Source organism: Hypoxylon fragiforme, assembly GCF_022984875.1.
Source record: "Hypoxylon fragiforme strain CBS 206.31 chromosome Unknown GGS25scaffold_7, whole genome shotgun sequence".
In the NCBI taxonomy this organism is placed as follows: domain Eukaryota; kingdom Fungi; phylum Ascomycota; class Sordariomycetes; order Xylariales; family Hypoxylaceae; genus Hypoxylon; species Hypoxylon fragiforme.
In genome coordinates, this window is record NW_026054762.1 from 327,454 (window position 1) to 354,400 (window position 26,947).

General features: G+C 44.8%; 7 protein-coding genes across 7 annotated transcripts; 3 read left to right on the forward strand and 4 right to left on the reverse strand.

Moving 5' to 3' along the window:
- Positions 1-2,592: 2,592 nt before the first annotated feature.
- On the reverse strand, positions 2,593-7,605 carry GGS25DRAFT_497822 (linoleate diol synthase). Its single transcript, XM_049261649.1, has 6 exons — positions 6,552-7,605; positions 5,530-6,496; positions 4,945-5,461; positions 4,626-4,854; positions 3,773-4,560; positions 2,593-3,689 (listed from the first exon to the last, which is right to left on the reverse strand). Exons 1-6 carry the CDS (start codon positions 6,859-6,861, stop codon positions 3,249-3,251), a joined length of 3,252 nt encoding a protein of 1,083 aa, XP_049114399.1. The 5' UTR covers positions 6,862-7,605; the 3' UTR covers positions 2,593-3,248.
- A 568-nt stretch (positions 7,606-8,173) lies between these two features.
- Positions 8,174-11,293, forward strand: GGS25DRAFT_497828 (uncharacterized protein). The gene is made up of 5 exons (XM_049261650.1): positions 8,174-8,771; positions 8,859-9,385; positions 9,459-9,838; positions 9,917-10,356; positions 10,423-11,293. Exons 1-5 carry the CDS (start codon positions 8,507-8,509, stop codon positions 10,728-10,730), a joined length of 1,920 nt encoding a protein of 639 aa, XP_049114400.1. The 5' UTR covers positions 8,174-8,506; the 3' UTR covers positions 10,731-11,293.
- A 476-nt stretch (positions 11,294-11,769) lies between these two features.
- On the reverse strand, positions 11,770-14,718 carry GGS25DRAFT_354208 (uncharacterized protein). The gene is made up of 5 exons (XM_049258074.1): positions 14,105-14,718; positions 13,886-14,049; positions 12,475-13,825; positions 12,172-12,420; positions 11,770-12,097 (listed from the first exon to the last, which is right to left on the reverse strand). The coding sequence occupies exons 1-5, from the start codon at positions 14,576-14,578 to the stop codon at positions 11,933-11,935; spliced, it is 2,403 nt and encodes an 800-aa protein (XP_049114401.1). The 5' UTR covers positions 14,579-14,718; the 3' UTR covers positions 11,770-11,932.
- Positions 14,719-15,839: 1,121 nt separating this feature from the next.
- Positions 15,840-16,687, reverse strand: GGS25DRAFT_354477 (uncharacterized protein). Its single transcript, XM_049258075.1, has 3 exons — positions 16,554-16,687; positions 15,961-16,445; positions 15,840-15,903 (listed from the first exon to the last, which is right to left on the reverse strand). Exon 2 carries the CDS (start codon positions 16,389-16,391, stop codon positions 15,999-16,001), a length of 393 nt encoding a protein of 130 aa, XP_049114402.1. The 5' UTR covers positions 16,392-16,445; positions 16,554-16,687; the 3' UTR covers positions 15,840-15,903; positions 15,961-15,998.
- Positions 16,688-19,465: 2,778 nt separating this feature from the next.
- GGS25DRAFT_523410 (BET3 family protein) lies at positions 19,466-20,211 on the reverse strand (the record flags this gene model as incomplete). The annotated part of the gene is made up of 4 exons (XM_049264415.1): positions 19,466-19,777; positions 19,842-20,064; positions 20,118-20,126; positions 20,177-20,211. 4 exons carry the CDS (start codon positions 20,209-20,211, stop codon positions 19,466-19,468), a joined length of 579 nt encoding a protein of 192 aa, XP_049114403.1.
- A 446-nt stretch (positions 20,212-20,657) lies between these two features.
- GGS25DRAFT_497881 (WD40 repeat-like protein) lies at positions 20,658-22,721 on the forward strand. The gene is made up of 4 exons (XM_049261651.1): positions 20,658-21,042; positions 21,107-21,233; positions 21,288-22,043; positions 22,109-22,721. The coding sequence occupies exons 1-4, from the start codon at positions 20,908-20,910 to the stop codon at positions 22,156-22,158; spliced, it is 1,068 nt and encodes a 355-aa protein (XP_049114404.1). The 5' UTR covers positions 20,658-20,907; the 3' UTR covers positions 22,159-22,721.
- A 1,146-nt stretch (positions 22,722-23,867) lies between these two features.
- Positions 23,868-25,839, forward strand: GGS25DRAFT_354890 (uncharacterized protein). The gene is made up of 3 exons (XM_049258076.1): positions 23,868-24,928; positions 24,986-25,290; positions 25,351-25,839. The coding sequence occupies exons 1-3, from the start codon at positions 24,280-24,282 to the stop codon at positions 25,678-25,680; spliced, it is 1,284 nt and encodes a 427-aa protein (XP_049114405.1). The 5' UTR covers positions 23,868-24,279; the 3' UTR covers positions 25,681-25,839.
- Positions 25,840-26,947: the final 1,108 nt, after the last annotated feature.

Genomic DNA, 26,947 nt, shown 5'->3' on the forward strand with positions numbered 1-26,947 from the left:
TAATTTAATTAATTAAATTAATTAATTTAAATTAAATTAATTTAATTAAATTAATTATATTAATTAAATTAATAAATTAATTAATTAATTAATTAAATAATTAATTTATATATTTTATTATAAGTTAATTAAATAATTAATTAAATAATTTAAGTTAATTTATTTAATATTAATTTTAAAATTAAATTTAATAATTATTTAAATAATTATTTAATAACTTAATTTATTAATTAATTAAAAACTTAATTAAATATTAAATTAAAGGAATTAAAGGGATTAAAAGAATTAAAGGGTTTAAAAATTAATTAAAGATTTAATTAAAGTTATATAATTAAAATATTTTTATTTAAATTTTCGATTAACTTTTAAATCCCTTTAATTACATTAATTCTTTAATTTTTTTAATTTATTATTTAATTAAATCTTTAATTACTTAATAAATTAAATCTTTAATTAAATATTTAATTAATTATTTAAATAATTATTAAATTTAACGTTAAATTTAATATTAAATAAATTAATTTAAGCTATTTAATTAATTATTTAACTAATTTATAATAAAATATATAAATTAGTTATTTATTTAATTAATTTATTAATTTAATTAATTTAATTAATTAAATTAAATAAAGAGTTTTGCTATGTGTATTACTTATTTTTATTATTAAGGCCTTAAGTGCATTATTTTTAAGTATTAATACATGCTTTAAATTTTGAAATTTAAGCTTAATTTAACGTTTTTAACGCCCTTAATTACTTATATTAATTTAATCTAAATAACTTTTTAAAACATATAATTATAAACGTGTAACCGGGTTTAATTAAAAGGGAACTTAATTATCGATTAATTAATATAAGTCTTAAATTAAGGCGATATATAGTTGCAAAGTTATTTAAGTAAATAAGTGGTAAGACGAGAAGCACGTAATTACCTTTAAAGCTATATTAGGAGCCTTTAAAGCCGCTAAAAAGCCTTAAAGCCGCCTGGGGTTATGTTAAAAAGTGTCACGTGACTGCTCTCGAGACAAATACCGACATAACTTTTTAACCATGTATCGCCTTAAATTACGGTTAATATTAATTAATTAATAATTAAATTTTTTTTTAATTAAATCCGGTTACACGCTTATAGCTATATGTTTTATAAAGCTATTTAAGATTAAAATTATTAAATAAGGTTTAACTTTAAATGGCTTAAAAGCTTTTAACGTAGCTTAAAAGCTTTTAACGTGGCCTAAAAGCTCTTAATGTGGCGTTAAGGGTAGTCACGTGGCCCTAGCTTATTATCTTATTTATTTAAATAACTTTGCGATTATATATTACCTTAATTTAACATTTATATTAATTAATTAAAAATTAAATCCTCTTTTAATTAAATTTAATTATATTTTAATATAACATGTGGTTGAAAAGTTATTTAAAATTAAAGGGTTAAAAAGCTTAAAACGGCTTTAAATTTAAAGTTTTAAAGGACTTATAAGATATATAATACTTAATAATAATATACTTAAAGCCCTAATAATAAAAATAAGTAATACATATAGCAAAACTTTAAATAAAAAGGGTTATATTAAAAAGGTTAAATTAAAAAAGTTAATAATTAATGTGTTTTTTATTATATTTAAAAAAATAATATTATAAATAATCACGTGATTTAAAAGGTGTTATATTTAATTAATTTATTTATTAATTAATTAATTAATTAATTAATTAATTAATTTATTAATTAATTAATTTAATTAATTTAATTTAATTAATTTAATTTAATTAATTTAATTAATTAATTTAAATAAAAAAGGTTAAATTAAAAAAGTTAATAATTTTTATAATTTAAAAAAAAAAGTTATAATTTAAAAAAATAAGTTATATAATTTAATAAATATTACATTTAATTAAATTATCGTGTTAAAACTTTAAATTTTTTATATTATATTAACTTAAAAATAGCTTTTAAAACTTATAATTCCAGTGATTTTAATTAATTTTAACTTTTTTATACGGGTTATTAAAATAATTAAATACATATATTTTCCATTTTTATAATAATTATAATAAATTAATTAAATCTTAATAGCCATTAACGGATTTAAATATTTTCAAGGCTTATAATAATATTAAACCTTTAATATTCCTTATTTAAAAGCTTAAGCACTTAATAAGATTTAAAGTTTAAGCATTTTTCCATATATATAGCTGCATTTGTGGCTCCCCACGTGACTTGATAGTCTTGGCAAACCTTCCTCTTTTGCAAAGCCTAAAATTCCTTTAAGTCTTGAGGTGTGGCTGTATGTGTGGCTCCATACGTGGCTTGAGGATCTTGGCAAATCTTCCTCTTTTGCAAAGCCTAAAATTCCTCCCCTAGAGACCCACAAGCTTACGTGAGCAACCATTTGAAGTCTTGGCAAACCTTCCTCTTTTGCAAAGTCCAAAATTCCTCCCCTAGAGACCCACAAGCTTACGTGAACAACATCCCCACCTTCCTAAAGTGGAAAAAGTTTCCCATTTGAGCCTAGCGCGTCTGCTTAGTAATCCAAATCCCCTTGAGAAAAAAACCGTACAGTAACCCTCGAAAACTCGGGCATGGTCATGGTTAGGGCTTCATGTCAAATTGTCTCAGACTCTAAGCTGAGCTGAAGGCTAAATAATAAATAACTCAAGCTAATAACTACTACTAGAAGAGAGAGAAAAACAAGAGAAAACCAGAATTATAAAGAGCTAATGTAGTTTACTACTAACTAGTCAAAAGAGCAGCTTTTGTCTTGTTCCAACATTGGGCAATTTCGATGAATGCATGCTATAATCACGAAGCTCTCATGCTCTCCCCTTATCACTTAGCAATTGATTCACATAAAGGCCACAACAATTTGGATAAAACGAAACCACTTATTATAATGTGATCGGGACTTTTATTGAAGTCTGAACTCAACGGGGGTATGAGAGTTGGAAAATTAGGAAAATACTCACTCATAGCTTCACTTGTCAAAGGGATTACCTGGGTTACCTGGGTTATACCTCTCTCCAGCTACTACTAGCACGGCACTTCCTCCCACACTAGTCATCATAGCAGATCTTCATCGTGCAAGGGAACGGGAAGTATGCTCCCCTGTCCTCCCTCATATACTCGTAGAATCCTCCCGGAGTTTTAACCTTCTTGAGCTCCCCCTGAGGACCCGCGGCCTTTCGCACGTTCTTCAACTTGAAAACGGAGCGGAACATCTCAGTCAACCCAGCCTGGCATGCGTCACGACCTAGGCACGCATAAGGTCCCAGCCCAAAATGTTCGTAGGATTCCAGGGGACGACGTGGGTTGACCTTCTCAGGGTCCGGGAAGCGTGCAACGTCTTTAGCTGCGCCAGTCTTTTACACAGATCGATTAGTTGTTTGGAGCATAACATGCAATATGTCTGGTACATGTAAATGCATAGAAGGTAAGAAGCACTTACATAGTTGACAAAAACACGTTCCCCGGTTCGAACAGGCACCTCGTGACCATCATCTTCCGTGACCGTATCGTCGGCCACCGCCTGGCGGAAAGAGCAAAATGACCCAGCCAATCTAACACCCTCCAAACCATACCCAAGCATCAACGCATCAGTTTCTTCCGACGACGGAAGGTTCGCGATGCGGTGCAGGTCCGGGACATGCTTGGATCCCTCCGGCGACAGGAAGAAATCTACGGCGATAGCGAACTACGCAGCGAGTCAGTCAGTACCATCTATCCAAGCTAACCACTCCAACAAGACGAAAAAAAAAACAGTTATATTCCACATACCACTTCTGCCAGATTCGGCACAGATGCACCCGCCGTAGGCAGGATCTGGTTCCACGCAATATCATGATTACTCAGGCCCGCCTTCGACAACCCCTTAATCAAGCCATTACCATACGCCGCCACGGGATCATTCTTGTGCGCTCTCGAGCCAAACAACCCACCAATCCCAAAGCCCGTCACGCACTTCACATGCGCCTCGGCCAGCCTCCCGAGCTGCGAACCCACTGCCCTCGCCGCCTGCCTTAGCGGGAACGACTTCGCGGGCTCGGCATCGACGCAGGTGGACGCGAAGATGGTCGCGAGCACCATGTATAGCTCCTGCTCGCTGTAAACCCCTTTGCCGCTCTCCGTCGTGCGCAGTGGGAGATTGAACAGCCGCGAGACGAAGTGCACGGGCGCGAGGTTCCCGACGTCGCGGATGATGTCGACGAAGTTCTGGCCCGCGAGCCGGTAGCTCTTCTCCGCGATCAGGCGGTCCGTGTGCTGGGCGTAGAAGGCCTTGACGTGGGGGTACCACCCTTCGTTGTAGAGCTGGTCCTTGATCCGCTCGGTCTGGCTGTCGCGGGAGGAGGAGTCGCCCCGGATTGAAAAGCGGGTTTCGCCAGTGCCGAGAAGGGAGGAAAAGCCTTCGGACCACATGGGCTTGTAGTGTTCCTGGTTCTCGAGTACGCGCTCAGCTCCTCCATGTGTAGCGATGTTGACACACGGGGGGTTGAAGGAAGGACGCTCGTAGTTGAAATGGTGTGCGCGGCCAAGATTGGTCAAGATCATCTTGGTCTCGCTCGGGACTATGTGGACACGTTTAGCTCTCTCAACATACTTCAAAGGCTAGCTAGCGCTGAGCAACACGTACCAACCATGGGATAGTGGGCATAGACTGAGTCTCCCTTGAAATGGTTGGGGAAGGCTCGCATGAACAGCTTGTAAAAGACGCATCCCTGGTTCATGTTCAGATCATAGGCCACTTCGTTATAACCCCAAGATGTGAGGCCACGCGGGTGATAATCGGTGGTGTAGAAACGGTCACCCCGAGTTAAGCAGACGGCGTCGGACAAGATCACACGAGAAATGGTGTAGGTAGGCTATCATAAGTTCATGGTCAGCAATTTCCACTCCTATTTCCTCAAGCTTAGGTAATTAATACTGGGTAGGTAGTAAAGGGGGTGGCTTACCGCGATTCCAACACCAGGTATCATTGGCTCCTTAGCCTCCTCGGCAACAAGACCCGGGTAAAGCTCGACGAAATCAGGGTGCTCGTAGAGGTTTCGAAGCGAACCAGCAATCTCCGGGTCAGAGTTGATGTCCTCAAACTTCTCATACGGTTTCAGCCCGAAGTGCTTGCGGAACTCGTTCAAGCCCGCAACATTCCACTTTCTTCCCTGGATGATACCCAGGATCTCTACGGGCTTCATGCACTCCGGCACATTGCGGCCTCCGAAAGCTCCGGCGCAGTCTTCTATCGCGTCGCTGATGCAGTTGACCAGGTCATCGTCGTTGAACTTGCCATCTGCGTTGCGCTTGAATCCGCCGAAGACTCTTTCGGCAGGATCTTCCGGGATGCGACGTTCGAACTTGCCAAAGCCCATTATCATGTCTTGCATACTCAATTCCAATGGATTCTTACCGAATATCTCGTGGTAAAAGTCTTGGACCCACTGGTCGTCCTTGGCCGAGATACACGAGTGCCATCTAGAAAGAATTAGACAAATATACCAAGATACCTACAATGTGTGGTATGCTTGTTAAGCTCTACTTACCTGTAGCAGAGGTTGAATTCAGCAGAAACCATACTGCCCGTACCACGCTCAGATCCCGCGTTGGTGCCCACGTCACGGCCCATCTCCGCTCGAGGGTCTAAGGTCCACGTGGTGTTGCTCCGGTTGAGATTGACAATGTTTCGCACGTAGTCCACCAGAGTGATATTGATGTATAACCCAGATGTGACCAGTCGAGCTGTCTGGAAAAGATCGTTATCATACTTCTTCCACGCGGCAGCCGCCTTCTCTTCGCTCAGGCCCGGGGGCGGTGGTGTGAACCTACCCCCTTCATTGATAGCGGCAAGGTTCGTGGCGATGTGGTTGTGGAAGCGATTGAACATGATCAGGATCACGCTGACTCCCGGTGGTGAGCCAAGAAGCCTCTTGTCGGCGTAGGTGTCCGGCTTCATCAGCCCATCCTTGAAAGTGCGAATGGAGTCTTGCATATCTTGGTTGCTACCGTAGAGAGGCGAGAGATCCAAGAACGAAGACGTCCTGGTCTTGGTCATGTCAGTTTGATCTGTCCAGAAGAGGTCGTGGATGATGATGGTTGCCCAATACCAAAGCACAGATGAGACGTTGTTCGGATGCTTGCGGTATTGAGTTCTCTTCATGACTGATTCGAATATCAGTTCCGGGTCAGGCATGGCTCCCAAAGGTATGACCCCCGGACGACATGTTCGGGCATATGTCGAGCCCGCTGCTCCCAATTGAGGGTTCATCGGGTTATTCCACGACCCATCTGCCATCCGGTACTGATGCTTCTCGCCAAGGTAGAGTAAGGGTGGGTGGTCCAATGTATCCCAAAGCTCGTTCAAGAACGTGTTAGTCAGTTCCTCCCGGAGTCGTGACTTGTCAGGTAGTTCGGCGACAAGCTGAATCACGCGTTCCATGATCATCGTCTTGTCATCTGCTACCTGTTCGCCCTTTAACTTGCTCCGGGCAAGATCTAGCACTGTCTTCACATCTTTGCTGTGTCAGTAAACGTCGTAACCCAATGGAGACTTGTATAATAAACATACCTTTCATATGAAGGTATTTGAAGTCCTTTTTCAACCCCGTTCTTTGAAGTGCTGTGCTGAAAGTGCCCTCGCTAGTCTGAGTGGCGATGGGCAGTCTCGCAACGTGAAGCAGTTGGCTAAACTGCGAGAACACCGCGGCAACGCCATCACGATCTGCTTTAGGGGCATTTTCTGGCTTCTCCTTAGGAGGAGTCCTATCGTAAGACGCCGAGGGTTTTCCCATTGTGGTAGTCATACTGTTGGAGTCGTTGAGATGGAGTCTATCTCCATTCCTTTCGTAGTGTCCGTTGTTTTGTTTCGTGCTCGCCATCTTGATTGACTTGCGTGGGGAAAGCCGGGAGTTTACTGACTGTCCGTCACCAGACCAAGATGGAGAGATTGGTGGGTGTGGCAAAGCTCAGTGTCACAATTTAAATCTGGTCAAACCTCTTGGATTCACTTGGTCGGTCAGGGGGAGTCCTACCAGCAGCTTTCCGTGAACCTATGACGGGATACGACGGGATACAGAATGTGTACCCACTCGATATCTACCTACATATACGGCTACGTAGATGGCTACGTAGGGAGTCTCAGAACCGACACAAGCCTTACAGGAGATTTCCATCTCCAATCTAGTCAATAGATTGTCATTCGAGGCTTGCTAGATATGCATAGGGAGAGCGGGGAAATCGAAGATAGGAATAGGTAACCTTGGAAGTATATAGTATACAGCTGGAAGATATACGGTACTACAGTAAGTAAATGTGAGCAGGTATGTAGGTTGGTATGTGGGTATGTATAGAATAGTCACATACAACCATTACTAGTTTCACCGCTTGCCACGCCGTTGACTCTCTATTATCAATATCAAAATCAAAAGCAAAATCAAAATCAAAATATCCCAACGTCGTCGCCGTTGAGCCCACCGAAAGTAGCCAGGGGATTGAACAATTCATTGTCTTAGATCTGATAAATCAGTTATAACCCTTACCACAAGTTACCAGAGTCCAGCCACCCAGCTATTTTAGAATTCTCAACTCATTCATTCATCTATCTATTTATTCGACTATCATTTTCTTCATTTCAAAAGCAAATGAATAAAAAAATAAAATAAAAATGAAAGAATATAAGCATGTAACTCAATCATTTGCATTAATTAAGCTGAACATCCTAGAACAGTAACGGATCGACGCTTTTTTTGATTTGTGCTATGAGAATCGTTTGACTTGGTTCTACTTATCACCAATAAATATTGCCTCTATTGAAGCCTCATACGTTCGCAGGCATGAACAGCCAACAGCCAACGGCCAACGACCCCTCTTGGTTCTCAGCTACCTTACTAGTTATGTAGGTATTTACGTACCTATCCTAGTAGTTGCCCGTCCGTCCTCCAAGCCTCCCGGGCTGTCTCATTGACGATACCCGATGTCTGCATATCTAGGTCTTACACCTACAGCGCCGCTCAAGCCTCATGTATGTATCTCAAACCGTAGGGATGCATCGGGTATGACTTGCTTTGATTGGCTTAAGGTCCTACGCTGCATTTTCTTTCTCATTTGTTATTGGTCGTGCATCGTGAATGTCACTGATGACCACAAGGGAGCAAATAGTCTTACCTGTATCCCTATCGTGGTCGCCAATGTGTAAAAAAGTGATGATGTATTTCTTTTGCTTCGATAAATTAGTCGAATAAGATCACCATTCTTCTCGCGCAGGCGCATGATATGGTAAGACACACATGTAACTTCCCGACCTTCCAATAAGTGATCACTTAGACCCTGTCGCCATCTTGGGGTGAACTCCCTGCCTCGATTTTCTACAAATCTCCTTCGTGCCTAGGTTGTGCAAAGCCACTATCACAAGACTTATGTGACTACCCTGACTACCTCTAGCTCGACGTATCTGCCTATTAGCTGTAGTGTACTGTTGTGCTTGTGTTCTGTAGTACAGCCGTCCATACCCTCTACTCTCCGCCAATGGACCATTATCATTTATCCCCCGAGGCCAACTCTGGGCGAGATCGCGAGCACTCTGGAAGACATGCGGCAAGACCACTGAGTATCTCCTCTTTGGAATATGCTCCTATATCGTCTACTATGAATCCAATAAAGGAGAATCGTAATACCCCACATAAGCTTGTGCTGTGTTTTGATGGCACTGGGAATAAGTTCCGTGGAGACGACAGCGATAGCAACATCTTGAAGATTTTCAGATGTCTAGATCGGGAGGCGGGCGATCAGTGTATGTTTTTAGGAGTCCCGTTGGTTTGAGTCCCATTGGAGTATACGTCCCTACTACTTGCAAAGCTCTTATTAACTATCAACTTAGACCATTACTACCAGCCAGGAATAGGGACATATGTTGTGTCTAACTCACTATCACATACCAGCCTCGGAGCTAGAATCCGATCTTGGTATCTGAAAGCCAAGGACTCTGCCATTGGGTCTAGCTTCGATCACCATGTAGTTGGTGGCTATCGGTTTCTTATGCGCTTCTATAGCCCAGGCGATGAGATCTATTTCTTCGGTTTCTCTAGGGGCGCCTACGTAGCACGTTTCTTAGCTGAAATGCTTGACTATGTCGGCCTGCTTTCTCACGGAAACGAAGAGCTGATCACATTTGCCTGGAAGGCATTTTCACACTGGCAGAGTCGTCAATCAGACCAGAGCGAAGAGAACCAAGCTAAGAGGAAGGAGATGTATCGTTTCATGAAAGGATTTCGCGATACTTTCAGTCGCCCAGTTAAACGTATCAGGTTTCTGGGACTTTTTGACACGGTGAATTCGGTGCCACGATTTGAGGCGGCTTGGATGCAAAGATCGAAATTCCCATACACTGCAAGTAGCAGCGCAAAGGCATGTAATAACACAGAATACTGTAGGCCACCAATGTAAGAGCCAACTCAGCTTACCCAAAATCGTATATCAGGTCATCCGTCATTGCGTATCTATAGACGAGCGTCGCGCAAAATTCAGGCAAGATCTTATCTACCAAGGAGTCAACAAATCTAAACCAGACCATCATCCACACAAGCATGTTCGCGAGAAGATTCACGAGAAGTACCGAGCAAGACGAGGAACGAATTCGGGATCGGTATCGGCAGACAACAAACAAGTGAGAGGCCGTCGCGAGACTCTAGCACCTCTCGATGAGAGCGCTTTCCGTCCCCATTCCCGATCAAAGTCTCGCACGACCAGAGGCTCCTTTGATCAAGGAAGCCAAGCTGGAGGCAACAACCCAGACAATAATCAAACCTTTGACGATGCTGATGAATCAGATGATGATGAACAGGACATAGATGAAATCTGGTTAGTGAAGGAACTCTACCTAACCTGGGTAGATTATGTCGACTCCCTATATAGTAAGACTGCTAACTCATCAGTTAGGTTCGCGGGCGGTCATGCTGACATAGGAGGTGGATGGGAGATTCCTACGGAGAGCAAATCCGCAAGCCATGTGCCTCTTGTATACATGATTCGAGAAGCCCAAAAAGCCGGTCTTAACTTTGATCCCGAGAAGCTGATTGAGATGGGAGTGATGGAGGCCCTCGAGGAACCTCTCATGGACGGTGACAATGCTGATCACCACGATAGCGGGGTCCCTGACATTCGCATTGACAAGTCAAGCCCGACGAATGAAGCCAGGCCAGAAGTTATGAATTGGGGCCATATCAACTACACGGGTGAACAGGAGAAGAAGAAAGAAGAAACAGAAAGTCCTAGTTCTTTTCATCAAATGCTCCATAAAGCACATCTAGCCCATATTCATGATTCATTAGAATTCTCATCTGGCTTGGGAGTAGGTCAAGTTCTGAGCTGGAAAATAAGTACGTTATATATATCTATATCTCACCATCATTACCAATTTTACTCACTAATTTCACCCGTCGCAGTGGAGTACATGCCCTTCAGGCGAATGGATCTACAACCCGACGGGTCGTGGAAACCAATTCGCTGGCCGCTTCCCTGCGGTGAAGTACGCGATATTCCTCACGCTGCCAGGGTTCACGGCTCAGTAATTAGGCGACTGAAGGAAGATCAAGCGTATCGGCCCGGCAATCTAATTATCGGTGGTGGAGGGCGCGGTATGCGTCGGGCTCCCGAGGAATACGGCATTGGAGAATGGAAATGCGTTCAAAATCACGGTGATCCTATAGGGGAAGTTTGGGTTAAGAACGTTGTAGAAACCAATGGCTCCTAGAAGGAAGGACATGATGCATGTTGCGCAATATCTACTAGGTAGGTATGTAGTATTGATAATTCAGTGTGCTGTGTCTTCCTCTTTGATATATATAGCCTAACCTTAGGTCCTTCTAGTTACTACCTGGGAAGGTAGGTAGGTTGGTTATGTATGGCATCAAAATCACATCATCCTCACAGACAAATAAAAAAAGCCATACATCATATCACTACTACCACTACCATGATAGAAATGTTTGAAAAGAGATGAATGGACAGATAGATACGCGCGTGACATCAATCTGCTCTATTGAATACACAAGACAATTCGAGACTCGAGATAGAAGTGAGTATCCGCACTACACCGATTGATTCCCAAAATACAACCTTCGCCACCCAGCACACCCTTTTTTGGTTTAAAAATAGACATTCTCTTCTGTCTCGGAATTCACATGTGAAGTGGGTTGGGAATTGCAAATACGAAGAAAACAACTCCACCAACTCGATCACGCAGTACCATCTCCCCGTCTTGTTCCTCCCCAAACAGTCGAGATCTCTAGAAACACGAGTCGAGGAAACAGGCAGGAAATCATAGAAAACGCCCCAGAGTGTTAAGATGGTTATCCACCAAAAAGGGGAAAAAAAACGACTGAGATGTACGTATTAAAAGGCACTTTTGCCTTAATCTTGCTCGTCATCCAGAACGGAGGCTATTAGCTTCTCCGTTGCAGATCCGTAACCTGAGATTGGTAAGAATCGGGTGATCGATCATGTTGATCCACCGATACCTGGGCAGAGCCAACCCACGCGCAAAAACAATATAGAAGAAATAAGCCGAGTAACGGAAACATAATGCGTGTCCTTCAAGAATACAATAGAGCCAACCTTTACAAGGCATACGGCAGTCCCAATCAGTGTTGGGAACGAACTAGGTAACAAGACCAAGCCAGGGGGGATATGTGAAGCGGAGGTGATATGATGAAATAGCTAGAAAACAAACATGTGGTATGTGGTCAGCTCTAAGAATAATCCGAAAACCACTTTTTGTTTTCTTTTTAGTGGTCGTGTTTCGTGTCTCTGCCGAGTGTGATAGCCATCACGGACCATAACCGTAGTCCAGATGCGAGTTTAAACAACCGACAAACGCCATGACATGCCCAAGGTAACCCAACGCGCAGATGCTAAAAGAGTATTGTGTTAGGGAGGCCGAACAGGCGAGGAAAACTACTCTGCCCCAATTTCTCCAGCTCCCTCCATTCCAAATGCCGCAGCGTTGAAGTCAAAGGAGCCAGGGTCTGCGTCATTATCGTGGAGGAACGAATCAAAATCGAAGTCATTTAGTACATCGCTTGTCTGCATCGGGTCCGCAAAGCCCATGGAAGTAAAGTCCTATCCCTATGTTAGTACGGGGCACCTTTTTTTTTTTTTTAATGACAGGAAAGAAGAAGAAAAAGCCTACTCACCATTGGACCGCCATTGTTAATATCGAATGAACCCATTTCTGGATGGGCTTGTGGAGCAGCAACCGGTGCCTGGGTAGGCTGTGGGGCTGACACGGGGGCATTAGCTGCGGGTTGTACGCCGCCCACATTCTGACCATTCTTAAAATTGGCTGTATTGACGGGAGTGACAGGCGCAGGCTCCGCTTCTTGAGTATTCTCCGCGGCGGGAGTTGCGCCTGTATTCTGAGTTGCCTTCTTTTGAGCCGCACCCTAGACAACCTGATTAGCTAATTATCATCACAGCGCTGTATTTTGAACACGTACCTTAGTCTTCGTATTTTTGGTTTCTTTCTTTTTAGGGGCAGCCTTGTTGGACTGCTGGGGCGTGGGAGGGGCTGCGGTGTTTTGCTGTGGCGACGTTGGCTGGGCACGACCAGCGGCTGCGTTGTTGGCCGGCGCCGGAGCTGATGGAGGTGGCATAGACCTTTGTTGTGGTGTGCCCTGTACTTGGCCTTGAGGACCCTGGGGCCCTTGAGGCGCCATCCCGTTCCCATTTGGCCCCTGCCATTGCATTGGAGGACCACCCTGGACGCCCTGTTGCTGTCTCATCAACTGAGGGTTCACCTGGCCATTAAAGGGTGGGTTCGGGTGAGAACTTGGAGGACGCATTCCATTCATCTGGGCGGCGACCATGTTGTTGTCCATTCCGTTGATGCCTTTGAAAAAGTGCGGCTGCATGCTAGGATCCATGTTATTTGGCATGCCGAAATTCATAGGGTTCGGTGAGCCCCTAGATTGAGCCCCTTCTGGCAATGGCGACGGCATATTGGCTGGGTTCATTTGGGGCGTACCGCGCTTGATCTGTTCAGCAGGGTTGGGAGAAGTCCCTGCCCGCGGTCCCTGAGGTGACTCTTGGAAGGGCTGGCCATTCGGGCCTGGCCCTCCTGGACCACCGGGGCCGCCGCCATCTCCACGAGGCATGCCACCACCACCCATGCTGTCCTGTTCCTGCCTGGCCATCATCAGCCGCTTTTTGTTCTGTTGTTCGAGCAGCATCAACTGCATCTGGTAGTCCTGCAAAGCGTGGTTGCTACCGCCTGCCCCTTGTGCGCCGCCTGGTCCGGTCCTCATCCCTCCAGGACCCATCGCTCCGGAACCGGTCATGTCCGGATTGTAATAAGCGCCCAACGTGGGGCCATCAGGACCTTGTTGCATCATCGGTGAAGCCTGGCCTTGCGGACCGGCAGGATTAGGCATTTGCTTGTTCGGCATTTGCTGGCCGTGATGTTGCTGTAGATTCTGGGAATAGGTCTGGATCGATTTGGCCTGGGTTTGCGGAGGCTGGGTTTGGAAATTTTGGAACTGCTGAGGGGACAGATTAGCTGGGTCGATGCCGTTTGTTGAAAGCATATGCTGAGCCATGGCAGCACTTCTGGGTCCGTTGCCTACTTGTTGTCCTGGCATTCCCTGCTGCGGCCGTTGTCCATTGGGCATCATGCCTCCTTGTTGAGGATTAAAGGGACCCGAGCCATCTAGACGTTGTCTTTTGCTAGGCGAGGGCGCGTTCTCGCCAGCACCGGGAGAACCTGGTCGATTCTGATTACCATCCATATTCGAGCCGTCACGCTGCATCTGGTTTTGCTTTGCCTGCTGCAGCATATGCATAGCTTGTGGACTGTTACACAAACAAGGTCAGTAATAGATAAGGGTTTTTTTTAATCCCCGGTGAACATACTTATTCTGGTTATTGGCCATGGCGGTTCTGGCCAAAGTATTGGGCTGTTTGGCGTTGACAGGAAGTCCATTTCCCATTGACATCATCCGGTTTTGAGTAAATACGTCTTGTCGCATCCCCCGTAATATGGCTTGTTGTTCATTCTGTCTCTGTCGGTTTTGTTGCTAAACTTGTTAGGCATGTTGATATGTAGTAGTAGTGGGAGTACGGGGTACCTACTTGAGTATGATTGACATATTGACTTACTTGTGGGCTAATGCCAGGCTTATTGCGCTGAGCCATTAACATGTCCCAGAATAGGCAGAACCATTCATAAAGGAAACAATTGTCAGCACCCGTTGGAACATTGGGCGGGAACAGATCAGGTGGTCTTTTCGAATCAATGTCATCTTTACTGTCGGTGTCCATTGCATCATCGCCGACACCATTACCCATAATATTGCCGTTCTCGTCGCGACGGCGTCCTGGGCTGTCTTTGATAACGTTCAAGGTTTGCTCGCTGTTAAGCATCGCGCGCGCACAATCGTACATGCCTTCTCGCAAGAAGTAGTCATAGATATATGTGTTGAGAACTGTCCGATTGTTTCCTTGGCTCTGGACTTGTTGTGCGGCGAGCGTGTTATTCATCATGGGCGTTGGACCGCCGACAGGGCCGCCGGCCATGGGCATGTTAGCCATATTCACGTTATTCATGTTGAGAGGTTGTGGAGTGACAAGTATCTGTCAAGAGTCGGGTCGTTTAATCACGTCGAGGTTCTGCTGCTTCGACGAATGCGCATGCGTGTCGTTGCGACTAGGAAAATTTCGTCACTGTCGGATTCGAGTATGGCCGTTGCAGATCGTGATGTGCTGACCAACGCTCCAGAGCGCGCTCTTGCTAATCAGTCACAGGCGAAAAACCACTCGTCTAACAGTAACTAAAAGCCTCCGGGTTTTTAGGTGATGGAAGCGTGTACGTATATTGGCCAAGTCGATGCCGTATGGTATAAGATTAAGACTTTTAATGAAGAATCCTTTTCTGGGACTCGCCTGTTTTGGGGGAACAGGAATATTGATGAGGCTAGAATTTGAAGTTCTCCAGCCGTGCAGAAAAGGAGCGGAAATGGATGCGACCCAGGTACACGAGTACCGAAGATCCCCTAGCGTGTACAGTGACAAGGGGGAAAATTAAGGACTGGAAATGAGATGGAAAATGAAGTACTGGGTTCGAGGGTTCGCGGATAACGTGTTAGTTCAGCAAGCGAAACCGACGACGGAATAGAAGGGAAAGATGAAGTTAATGTGTGCGGATTTTGCTGCGGCGGTGGTGATGGCGAAGATGGAGTAATCAGTTCTGTCAGTCGATTTTGGTCGAGTGGTATGGGCGTGGGCGTGGTCTGGTCGTGGCGGTGGTAGGTGCTCACTGATAATAGTCGTGGTTATTGGGGGCTGGTGCTGTCGTAGCGAATCAGAGACAGACAGCGCCCTTGGAAGAGACGCTTCTTTGAAAATTTCCTCCCTCGTCGTCACTTGAGAAAAGAAATAGCCTTCTTCCAAATAAACTAATAATGGTCTTTTAGCCAGGCCTCCTTATCGTTGTTGACAAGGCGCTGGAATAAGACAGGTGTGGTCGGGAAGAATAGAATTAGATTTGTAAGGATGAGAAGCGTTTCGGTGATTGAGAGATTGAATGAACAGATGGATTTGAAGAGTAAAGTAGCTTATGTGGGTAGGCCGGTACTAAACGGAGAAAGCAAAATAGATCGCACTGTGTGTCTAGCGATGGGAGATTTGGGGGGATAATGGATGGGTATGGGGGCCGGAGGCTTGAGGCTTGGAAGGCTTGAAGCTTGCTGGCCCACGCCCAGCACTAGATACTAGGTTGATAACCTAATGTATCTCGATGCGATATTTCTTAATTGTATCGCGCTTTTCTTATCGTATCGCGCCGGCGTTGTCGCGTGTCGTCTTTCAAAAGACAGGACAGGACAAGACTATATCGCTCCTCTTATGTAGATGCAGCGCTTGTCTCCTTTCTCCTACAGCTAAGAAGCCAATGGTTAGGCGAATTCGAAATCGCGCACGGTGGATGCGACCTTGCAGACATTCAAAAGACTAACTAGGTATGTAGGAACTATCCAGAGATGCATATAGAGGTACACACATACAAGGAAATGAAATGAGAATAGCTACCCAGGTAGATATTATGTAGATGGGAGTAGAAAATGAGGAGCAGAGCAGAAAGGAGGAATAGAAGGGAGGAATAAGGAATAGCTGCTGCTGCTGCTGCTGCTGCTGCTGCAAGTATGTATGGTAGGATTATGTTAAGGAAGGAAGAAGGTAAAGAATACAATTCTAACCTTACGGATCTAGCTCGAGACTTGCAAGAATAATGGCGGGTTGACGAGTGGCAGGTACCAGTATGTGGTTTGTGGTAAGTGGATGATAGGATGGATGGTAGGTCCAGGTAGGATGGTATGTAATAGTGTAGATGGCGGATGGAGATTCGATTGTTCAAGTTGTACATAGGTTAACTAGTGCTAACCAGGTACCTACACCTACCTAAAGGCTAAGGTAGGACCTGGTAGGTAAGTAACTGACGTGAGGGATCCCGTGCCTTGGGCTCTTGGGTGTGGATTTGGGTTTGGGTTTGGGGAGAAAGATAGCGCTGGAGGTCTTAGTAACTAACCGGCTGGCAGGCTGGGCTTCCTTGTTAAATACAGTGCGATTATAACGTAGCACCTTCAAATACATCCAGTGGTGAGCGGTACAAGTACATATGGAGAATTAGGAACGGCACTGAGGTGTTATGGAAAGAGAGTAGAGAAGGAAGCTTGCAGAACGGAGGGACTGGGGGGTTAAGGCAAGGCGCGGTGGAAAAACTCTATGATCAGAGGTTCCGATTTAGGCGCATATCTCAGAACGCCCCCAAAGTATATATCCGTACCTTTTCTATGCCGAAAATACGCGGACATCGTGCTAACCTCGACCAAATACTTAAGTATCCACCGGCGTATATTGAAGCACGCTTCTCCATAGTTCAGGCTTGGCACCTCTCATGTCATTTCAAAACTTTAATACTACATACACTATTTCCATGTTCCTGCTTAAAACCGTATCATTTGCACGTTGTATCCAGATGTACACGCGAGCTCTCAACAAGTAGAAAAACTTATAACTTCATATCAGAATCTTGCTCATATTGCTATTTTCCGCCTCTTTCTATTTTTTTTCTATTTTTTTTTTCTATTTCTTTTCTTCGTGTCGAGCGTCTGATCCTAGGAGACAAGTATGTATGGGTACGGAACATCTTCAATGTTAACATTGAAGCAAGGGTGGTTTTCTATTTTGTACCTACATAGTACAGTTAGTACTACATCAATTAGTAGATAAGAAGTACTTGCACAGTATATGCAAATCATCCTTGCCATTACTTCATTGACAATTCTGCTACTGATATCGCGGACCCTTTGGTTAAGATCGACATCCACATCTACTCCGTGATAATTCATTATCAATGTTCCTATATCTTACTAATAATTTGAACCTACTAAAAAGTAGTTTTAGTTATTGTAAGTTGAATGCAAATGCGGTGCATGTAGTCCAACTACATATTCGTACATATGTAAGGTTAGGTATATACGAGAACACTGAATGTTGACTACAACTTACAAGCCTGATGTCCTTCGTCAACTAGTAAATATGTTGCCTTTGCTTGGTGTCTACTAATACCTAGTAGCTATTTAATGTTGATGATGCTTATCTCCACATATACACTACATATTGTATCTAAACTTTGAGTAGGGAAATGCATATGGAGGTTCAGCTGCTAGGTAATACATAATTTGAAGTAAGGAAGCATCTGTCACAAACATCATTAGGGCGACAAGCTAAGGCTGAAGACGAACCAACCTTGATATGCCACATTTGAGACTCGGATCGATAGCCAACACTTGTCAGCTCTGACTTATGCGCCGTTCATCAAACTGATGTTGTTGTTGGCCGGCCAGCATCTCGCCACGTCTGCCTTGCGATGGTAGACCTTGAACCATCTAGTTAACCTTGAGTTAGTAGGTGGTACTAGATGGGTCACCTATGCGGCTTACGAAGGGGTTTTACTATGATTTGGGCCATTCTTCCCCTTGGGATGTCAACCAAGACTTCAACGATTCCAGGCGACGGGCATATTCCTTTCCCGATACCTAACAGGTGACCTACTAGATACCTAACAGACGTAGCTATATATGGATATTTGATTTCCAGACTCGAGACTCAAGTGCCGAGGAACACGGATTTTTGCTCAGATGAAGTGGAGCTTGCCCGAATCAAACACTGTTGAGATGTCCATGGATGGTGAAGGGTACCGGCATGCCGCATCTCCATTATGCCTCGCATCGGCACGGCGCGATACTATAATAAATTGGCGTATTTGTAAATGCAGGTACAGTTGCACACTACTATGTATATCATTGTATGTGAGCCGGTAGTAAATGCACAAAAAAGCCTCCGGTAACGCCCCTCAGCGTTCAATGTTGCTAATATTGTATTGATGTTAATAGGTATTAGGTACAGATACTTGCGACGTTGTGTCCCGTTGCGATAGAGAGAATCTGACAAGTCAAAAGATAGAAGATGCTGCGGAGATTTGTCATGATGCCAAGTCCAAGTACCGTAGACAGGTTGCAAGGGTCGTCAAGCTAACAAGGCCATTGATGTAAGCCCGTTTGCCATCTTGTGATGCAGACAGGGCAGATAGGTAGGCACTGTACATATTAGTAGTTGGCTACCTAGGGTATGTAGGTAGCGGAAGATCATTTTAATGACAGAAATGCACGATGGATGGGGGATGGGGGACGGGATGGGGGAGAATATACTACACTACATGTATTGTACGGTTTTGTACCTACATAGAGCGGACTGGGCGGGGCTCAAATAACTACATCATGCTAAAGTTCGGTAAAGCCCACACTAAATTTGAACCTAACACCTACATAGTACACATGGATGTGCATAACACACCTAACACACACCTCAACACACCTAATACACAACTAACACACACCCCACGGCGCCTCCCGCTTTCGAGTCCTCCCCTTCTGCCCGCCAACCCGCCAGCCCGCCAGCCCGCCAGCCCGCTTTCCCCTCTACGATTTTCCCATTCCAGAGTCTCGGGAGTCAAGTGGATCACCTATAAACATACCAGTGACATCTATCTACCTACCCTAGGTAGATAGTTAGGTAAGGATACACCCACTTTTCCAACAACAAAGATGATACTACGATGATAGTATTTCAATATATGCATGCATAGTAGTACATAGGTCAACGGTACCATATAGATACCAAGTATACAATACACAATACCTATATGTATCTCGTCTAACCTACTAAGTGTGTAGTGACCTATGGTATGGTATGCTATCGTACTCGTTAAAAATTGTTGGCTTGTTGTTATATTTCTGCACTAAGAACATCGTATCTCCCGCCAAATTACAGATCTCGCTAGGTAACTCTAACCAGCGTTTGTCAACGTTGTAGCGTTGAGGCTGCTGCGGAGGCCGCCCAAATTAGTAAATCCCAACCAGGGATGTGGTTGACCGATTAATCATCCTCGGGCGGTAGTTCGTCGTCGATATATCTGATTAAGGATATCCTCATCTCCGTAGTGTCGTTCCCTCGCAACACATCGCTAATAAAGTGTGCCTCAACCTGCATCTGCACCATCTCAAGTGCGCCTCTCAAGACGCCACAGAATATGTTTGAATACCACAACTCATCCTGCGCTCTGCCATCATCGGGAAGCTCGACAAAGTCGGCCAAAGGATTTTCCTCAAATACAAGTGAGAATTGTTTGCTGTCACTCGTCCAATTTGTCACGGTTGGTGTGATGTTCAGGAAAATCTTAAAGCCGACCTATTCGTGAAAAGGGGTTGTTAGTTGTAGAGAGGTAACTGAAATGACTTGATTGGAGGCTTACCTTGGAAATCATGTCGGCCGTCTCTCGGAAATTAGAACATCGTCTCATAGTGTTGGACTTGGCAAGATAGTCTTCGATCAAGCGAAGGCCAATATTATAACCCATCCTATCCAGCTGCTTGTTGACTTCGACATAGTCACCTTCAAAGTCCTTGCATAACTGCGCAACTATTGTTCCATATGTCAAAGTGACAAGTTCAGCATTAACTTTGTCTATACGGCCCCTTTTGGTATATTGTCAGCACAATGTTACGGGACTTATGACTTGCCGACTTACTTCCAGATTCTATACATATTAGCAATGATGAAGGTAGAATAATCCAGAGCCTAACTCACTCTTCGCCCACCCGGGCAGCTTTACTTGCTGACATGCTCGATTTACGAGCTCAGTATGAGCTCAGTATAAGCACGATCAGGTCATTGACTCTTTTTATGGGATATGTTTTTGAGTGTCTAGGCCGAGAGGATGGTTGGAGCAGTTTTAAGTATGTACACATACAGTAACTAGCAAGTACGTACTAAAATAACATGTAATTACTGGAGACAATCAGTTAGACATCCAGTATCGTCATTTCAAGTTAAGTGAAAGAGCCTGGCAGTATTTTGGGCGGTGAACTACGTAGCTAACTGAGAAAGAAAGAACATTGAAGTCGGCAAAACGGGTGACAAAAAGTCCGACCTTTTGACGGAAAATTGCTTTCCCGTTTGAAGTATGTACGTAGTTAATTAGTACATAACTAGTTAACGTTACATACATAAACATACATAATTACATAAACATTCCCAAAAGCCCCCACATCTACATCTCCGGTTTTATTTTGAAGCTTGTTCCAAACTGACAGAAGTTGAAGCTTCAGTTTCTAAATTGTTTAGACCCAAATTTAGTCGAACCAGTCAAAACTGTCGCAACTATATCCGCCAACATTGAACTCCTCCAAGGTCACCTACATACTTAGTAGTAGTACCTTAGGTATATAATTCATTCTACGTACAGCTGATATACATCGATCCTTAAAGAAGGTGCCATACCATTACCGCCAAATCTAATCATAATAACAAGCATCAAGATGTCTGCCGAGAAACGACCTGCGTCCGATGATCCAGGCGCTGGCCAGTTGGTAGTGAAGAGGCAAAAGCCGGGAAGTAGCACTGCTCTTTCTCGTCGAGATGGAGCTTCTGGAAGCGACGCATTAGTGCACTCCGTATGACACCCATTCGTAGAGTTGATAAGAGGTAGTGCAGACCGTGTTAACGTTGTCATTCTAGGCAGTCAGAACGAGCAATCTTGAGGCACCCCTAATGGAACTATCAGGACACTCTGGGGAGATATTCTCGGCAAAGTTTAACCCAACAGGAGATTTAATTGCATCTGGCTCAATGGATCGAAATATCTGTAAGCTTGCCTGGTATTATTAATACTCTTGACCTTAACTGATTTCAGAGACAGTACTTTGGAAATCTTCCGGCACATGTGACAATTACGGCGTTTTAACGGGCCATCGAGGTGCGGTGTTGGACTTACAATGGTCTCGCGACTCAGAGATTTTATACACAGCCTCGGCCGACATGCATCTTGCAAGTTGGGATTTAACATCCGGAACCAGAATACGACGATACATCGGGCACGAAGAGATCATAAATACTATGGATGTAAGCAGGCGCGGCGAGGAGCTCTTAATCAGCGGGAGTGACGATGGCACGATAGGGATATGGGACCCCCGAACAAAGAATGCTGCGGATTACATTGAGACGGAGTTCCCGATTACAGCGGTCGCAGTCTCGGAGGCGGGTAATGAGATTTACTCGGGAGGAATTGACAACGATATCAAAGTCTGGGATATGCGCAAAAAAGCTGTGGTTTATTCGATGCTCGGTCACAATGATACCATAACTAGCTTGCGTGTCTCGCCAGATTCGCAGTCGCTGCTCTCGTACTCCCACGATTCGACAGCAAAGACCTGGGACATCAGGCCCTTTGCGCCTACTGAGCGACACATCCGCACGTTTGATGGTGCTCAAATGGGCATTGAGAAAAATCTCGTTCGAGCTAGTTGGGATAAAGCTGGCAAGAAGATCGCTGTTGGGGCCGGTGATGGGACGGTGATCATATGGTCTAACGATAACGGCAAGCTTCTCTATAAGCTACCAGGCCACAAGGGGACCGTCAACTGTGCTGAGTTCACTCCTGGCGAGGAGCCCGTTAGTAAGTTCATTGTCTCGATCCGAAATCTATAAAAAGTGTGAGCATGTTGGTTAATGGTTGGTTAGTCCTATCGGCATCTTCTGATCGCCGAATGCTGCTTGGAGAGCTGAGATGAGAAGCCCAATCACTCGACAAGAATGATAGTGAAATAATAAGCCGCTTCTTCCATTGGCGGCACGGTTATATGATAAGCCCTCGACAACGAGTACTTGGGCTTATTTATTATCCTACCTTGCTGATATCCCAATGGCTAGGCCTTTCGCTTTGGTTCACATCCATTCGCCTGGCCTAGCATTTCAGGTTTGTCCCATAATAGCCTACAATAAAGTAGGTAGACTAGGTAGGGTCAGCATCGAACAAACTCCTAAAAAAAAAGTCGATATGGTCGTCCCTCAGACTGAAGAATGGAGGCAAGTTGTCAGTGGGCCAAGTAAGGCTGCATATTATTTGAACATGGTTGAGCCTCATTATAAGGCCTACCAAACAGCACCAGTACAAAGGGCCCTTAGCAGGTCTAGATACCTTGATACATACCCTGATACATACCCTGATACATACCTTGATACCTCATACTTACTTAGGTAGTGACCTAAAATAGTAATGGCTGCCTCTTTCAAAATCAAGAAATTGAAAATGCCAACTGTTTTTTGTTTTGCTCATCCAATGATTTTTATGTTCTATGTTCAATGTTGCTTCAAGTTGTGGCGCGGCTGTGTTGGTACCTACGTACCGGAATCCGAAACCATGGTCAGGGGTGGACCCCTTGTAGTTCCCTGTAGTTCCCTGCATCCGAGTTTCACACGAAGCAGGCACGAAGCAAGCCTTTCAGCGCGTATTGGGTTAGCTTAGTGAACGGGCCTCGTGATGGTAGGTTCAGTGTATCGTGATGGTGAGTGGTTTGATTGGCCAGATGATTTATTAGAAACATCAAAATGATATTTAAACTGAAAAAGGTGTGGTAATTAACGTGGTTACGAGGTACGTACCTACTAGGCTTGGTAAGCTTGCTAGGTTCAATGTTTAGGTGTTTTGCATGCCTGGCGTGTTCCTTTATTTAAACCTCTTGGGCAATGTACGACGTAGCACTTTCATGCCTTTTACAGCTTTTCCCACTATTCAATCTTATGTGCATGTAGACAATGTTGTCATAGCCGATCCAGACGGTTACATTCTGTACCTAGACAGCCTAGATTTGTGTAGATGAGACCGTCAAAGCTCCTGGGGTATGTTCTTTAGTTGACCTCAAAATCCACTCTTTCCAGTTCCCGTTCCAGTTCCCAGTTCCAATTCCCAGTTCCAAGTCCCAGTCACTGTCTGTCAGCTTGTCAAGGCGCCGTGACTGTTCGGGGCTCCTCTCTTTGCGCATGTCTTCTCCGTCTCTCTGAGACTCCATCTTGTCTACTAACCTACTACTTACTTACCTACCTATGGTTAGTTGTAATCCTAGTACCTATACATTTCTCTCTAACTTTGTCTGTGTCTGTATCATCTGTATCATCTGTATCATCTGTATCTCTATCTCTATCTCCGTCCCTGTGTCCTAGCATTCTTCCCTTTCGCTCTTTTGTGGTTGTCTCTCTTGTTTTGGAGTTTCCCTTTTTTTTTTCTCAATAATCCAATTGGCAGTTATTGCTGTCAATGGATTTGTGTTAATTGTCGTGTTTCTATTCTACCGTCCTTCGTTTTACACCCTTTTTAAAGAAAAAAAGAAAAAGGAATACTGGGCTCTGGGAGTTCCAATTTCTTTCCCTTCCGAGTAAATCGAACGTGTAATTTTGATAGTTCTCTTCGATCTCCATCCCTTCGATTACCTCCTCCTTTAAATTTGGCTGGTCCTACTCAAATTGTATCATTTACGACCTAAGACATACATTATATCGAAACTGCAGGCACCCGAGTGCTCCTTGATTCCGGAGAAAATCGATTCGTCAGGGTCTGTTCTGTCCGAAACCCGTTGCACATAACTTGAAGAACGCCCTCCCAGTGTCTACTACCAATAAGCTGTCATAACGCCGCTGCTATCACGTACTGTCACGTACTGTCGGTTTATAGAAGCTAGGCCGACCTGATCTGACCATCCGTATCTGCTATAGATCATACATCCAGATCGCGCCTCCTGACGCGCTTGGGATTGTGTGAATAGGCTAGATTGGCGAGCGAAAGTATGTATAGGGCCGGTTCCCGGTAACATTAGGTTCGACGCTTGAGAAGCCGCGCATCTTCCAGTCCTAAAGCCATGGACTTCATTCGGACGAACGTCCTAGGGAGGGACCAGTTACAAGAGGGGCAGGTGCGGGATTTAGAGCAGCAAAGACCGCAAGAGATGGGCGAGCAGCGAAGTCACCACACGAGAGGTCTTTCACTCAGCCGTCCGCCTTTACCTTTACCTAGACTATTCATCGACCGGTCACATCTAGGTAGGCAGCAAATTCATAGAGCCGACGACGACAGCCCGAAAACCCCGCATTCCAATGCTACACATCTCCCGACCCAGCCGCAGTCCTCGGGCCGAAATTCCTCACGTTCAACCCTACCAGGACCAACAAATCTATCATCTGGGACCGTCTCCGAGCCATCGCTATCTCAGGCACATGATATTCCTGTCATACCTGAACCATCGCCTGCTTATCCGAGCGATGGCTTTGGAAACAGTCGCGCTGGGCATTCACGGTTTCGTGGGGCCGATCCGGCGGAGACAGAATTAGCCGACGCCGTAGATCGGAGAAGACGTCGTCAGGATCGGGGACGGGTGCGACGGCATATAGACAGAGATAACCCCAGGAAATTTTTCTTTTGCTTCCCCTGGATCCAGTCGCGACGCCTACGTTCTCAGATCGTGCGTTGCTTTGTAGCAGGCATTTTGTTGATGCTTATGCTTGCTGTTTGTAAGTGCTTCAAACTCGTATCTTGCGCGCCCATGGACACTAATAAGTGTGATATAGACCTCGCACTCTCTATCACAAAGAACATCAACAGCAACGAGTTCACGGTGCTCTTGATCCTTGTCATATTATCCGCTACTATCTTCTTCTGCCACGGATTGATTAAGATCTGCATGATCATTATCAGGCCCCCCCAAGATGATGATGTTGAACGCGCGCCATTCCCGAGGCAGGAGCCTGGCGGTTATGCCGTACCACGGCGACCGATCCACGTTATTCTAGCACGCGATGAGGAGGTCGTGGGAAATGCAGAACCCTCAAGTAAACTGGAGCCCCCGGCTTACGGGTTATGGCGTGAAAGTGTGGTATGTAGTCGATTTAAATATCCTCCATCTTGATCTAGATGATACTAATAATATATTCAGCGTGTGGACCCGGACCGCCTCTACTGGCAACGCAACGATCAGGCATCCACAGTTGGGAGTGACGACGAGGAGTCACGTCCCGGGTCAGGCCACGCGCGGCCACCGTCGTATGCATCAGAAGATGGCATATCATACGTCGTTGAGGCGCGCCCTAGATCGGTCGTTCCGCCGGCCGATATACCTCTTACGCCCCACACGCCTTACACGCCTCTCACTCCTCATACTCCTCATACACCTCATACACCCCACATGCTTCACCCACCTCACACCCCTCTCACGCCCCACTCTGCTGCGTTTCTCTCAGTAGAGCGATCCCCAAGTGCTCGGTGATAGAGAAGTTAGAAATTAGGTCTGCTCTGCTCTATTGCAAACTCGACCGGGATTGTAGAGGTTAAGGTAATGAGGAGACACATGGTAGGGCAACCAAAGAGATGTGTAAGATGCCGAACGTAATATTGGAACACTCTGGAAATATAAGGAGGAGCCTGAGAAGCAAAGGCGAATTTGACCCGTTCGTTTCGTTCAGATTGGCCAGTTGCCTACAACTGGTATGTCTACTGACCATACCTACCTACCTACCTACCTACATAGGCGCATGTTGCTTGCTTCTAGCGCCAGAACTGGGAGGACTGGTTATATAAGAGATACTTACATGGTGTCACTCCTCATCACGGGATGGGAAAGAGTTGTTTGGAAGAGCAGTTTTAAACGAAATATCGTGCGTAGGACCCCAGTATTCAATATGTCGGGTGTCGATATGGTTACTTGAATGGGTGACAGTCGATGACAGTCGAAGTCAGTCATCTGTATTAACATTTTGTATTCGACCAGTGTTTTCTGCAGTTCTATTTAAACAAAAGCTACGATGTATAGATGTGAAAGAGTAGAAGCATATATCAACGTGTTCATGTATAAGTGCTCTCCAGTCAGATGTGGGCTGAATACTGAGGCCTGATTTTGTGGCGTACCTACTTGATGTGGTTTATACCGAAGCTTAAGTTGGTAGGTCTCAGGGTCAATGGTATTGCTGGTGGATCGTTACTATATACATAGGTAGGCCGTAATATATGTGTATATTAGATACCCTAATCAAGTATGTCCCAAGTTGGCCTACTACCTATGTTCTAGGTAAGGTACAGCTTAAAGGATTTCAGCCGTCCTTAGAAAAATGTAGGTTGATAATTTACGTACACACTCGTATGTATAACGATCTAATTGGTGCTAGGAAGACGCTTGGCGGGAGAAAGAAGACCGAGAATCTTCCTGCTTGCCCCAAAAATAATATGCCCCAGAACTAATCAAGATCGCGATCACAGTCGCAATCCATTGGGCTGGCGATGTTGGAAAGCAGAGATCAACGAGACGGGAATCACAACTGCAATGAGATAATGCGCCATTAAGTCCCCAACCTTGCGACGGGGTGTTGATTGGCTAAACCTGGACCTAGAACTTGAGGGGGGGGAGGGGATCATGTAGGCTGAGGGGAGAGGCGGCGGTAGCTGCACATCGGCTTGCTCCAACGTCGACAAGAGATCTCTTGGATGGTGGGAAACACAAGATATTGGCTTATGTGGCTTGTTGGAATCACGGCCATGTG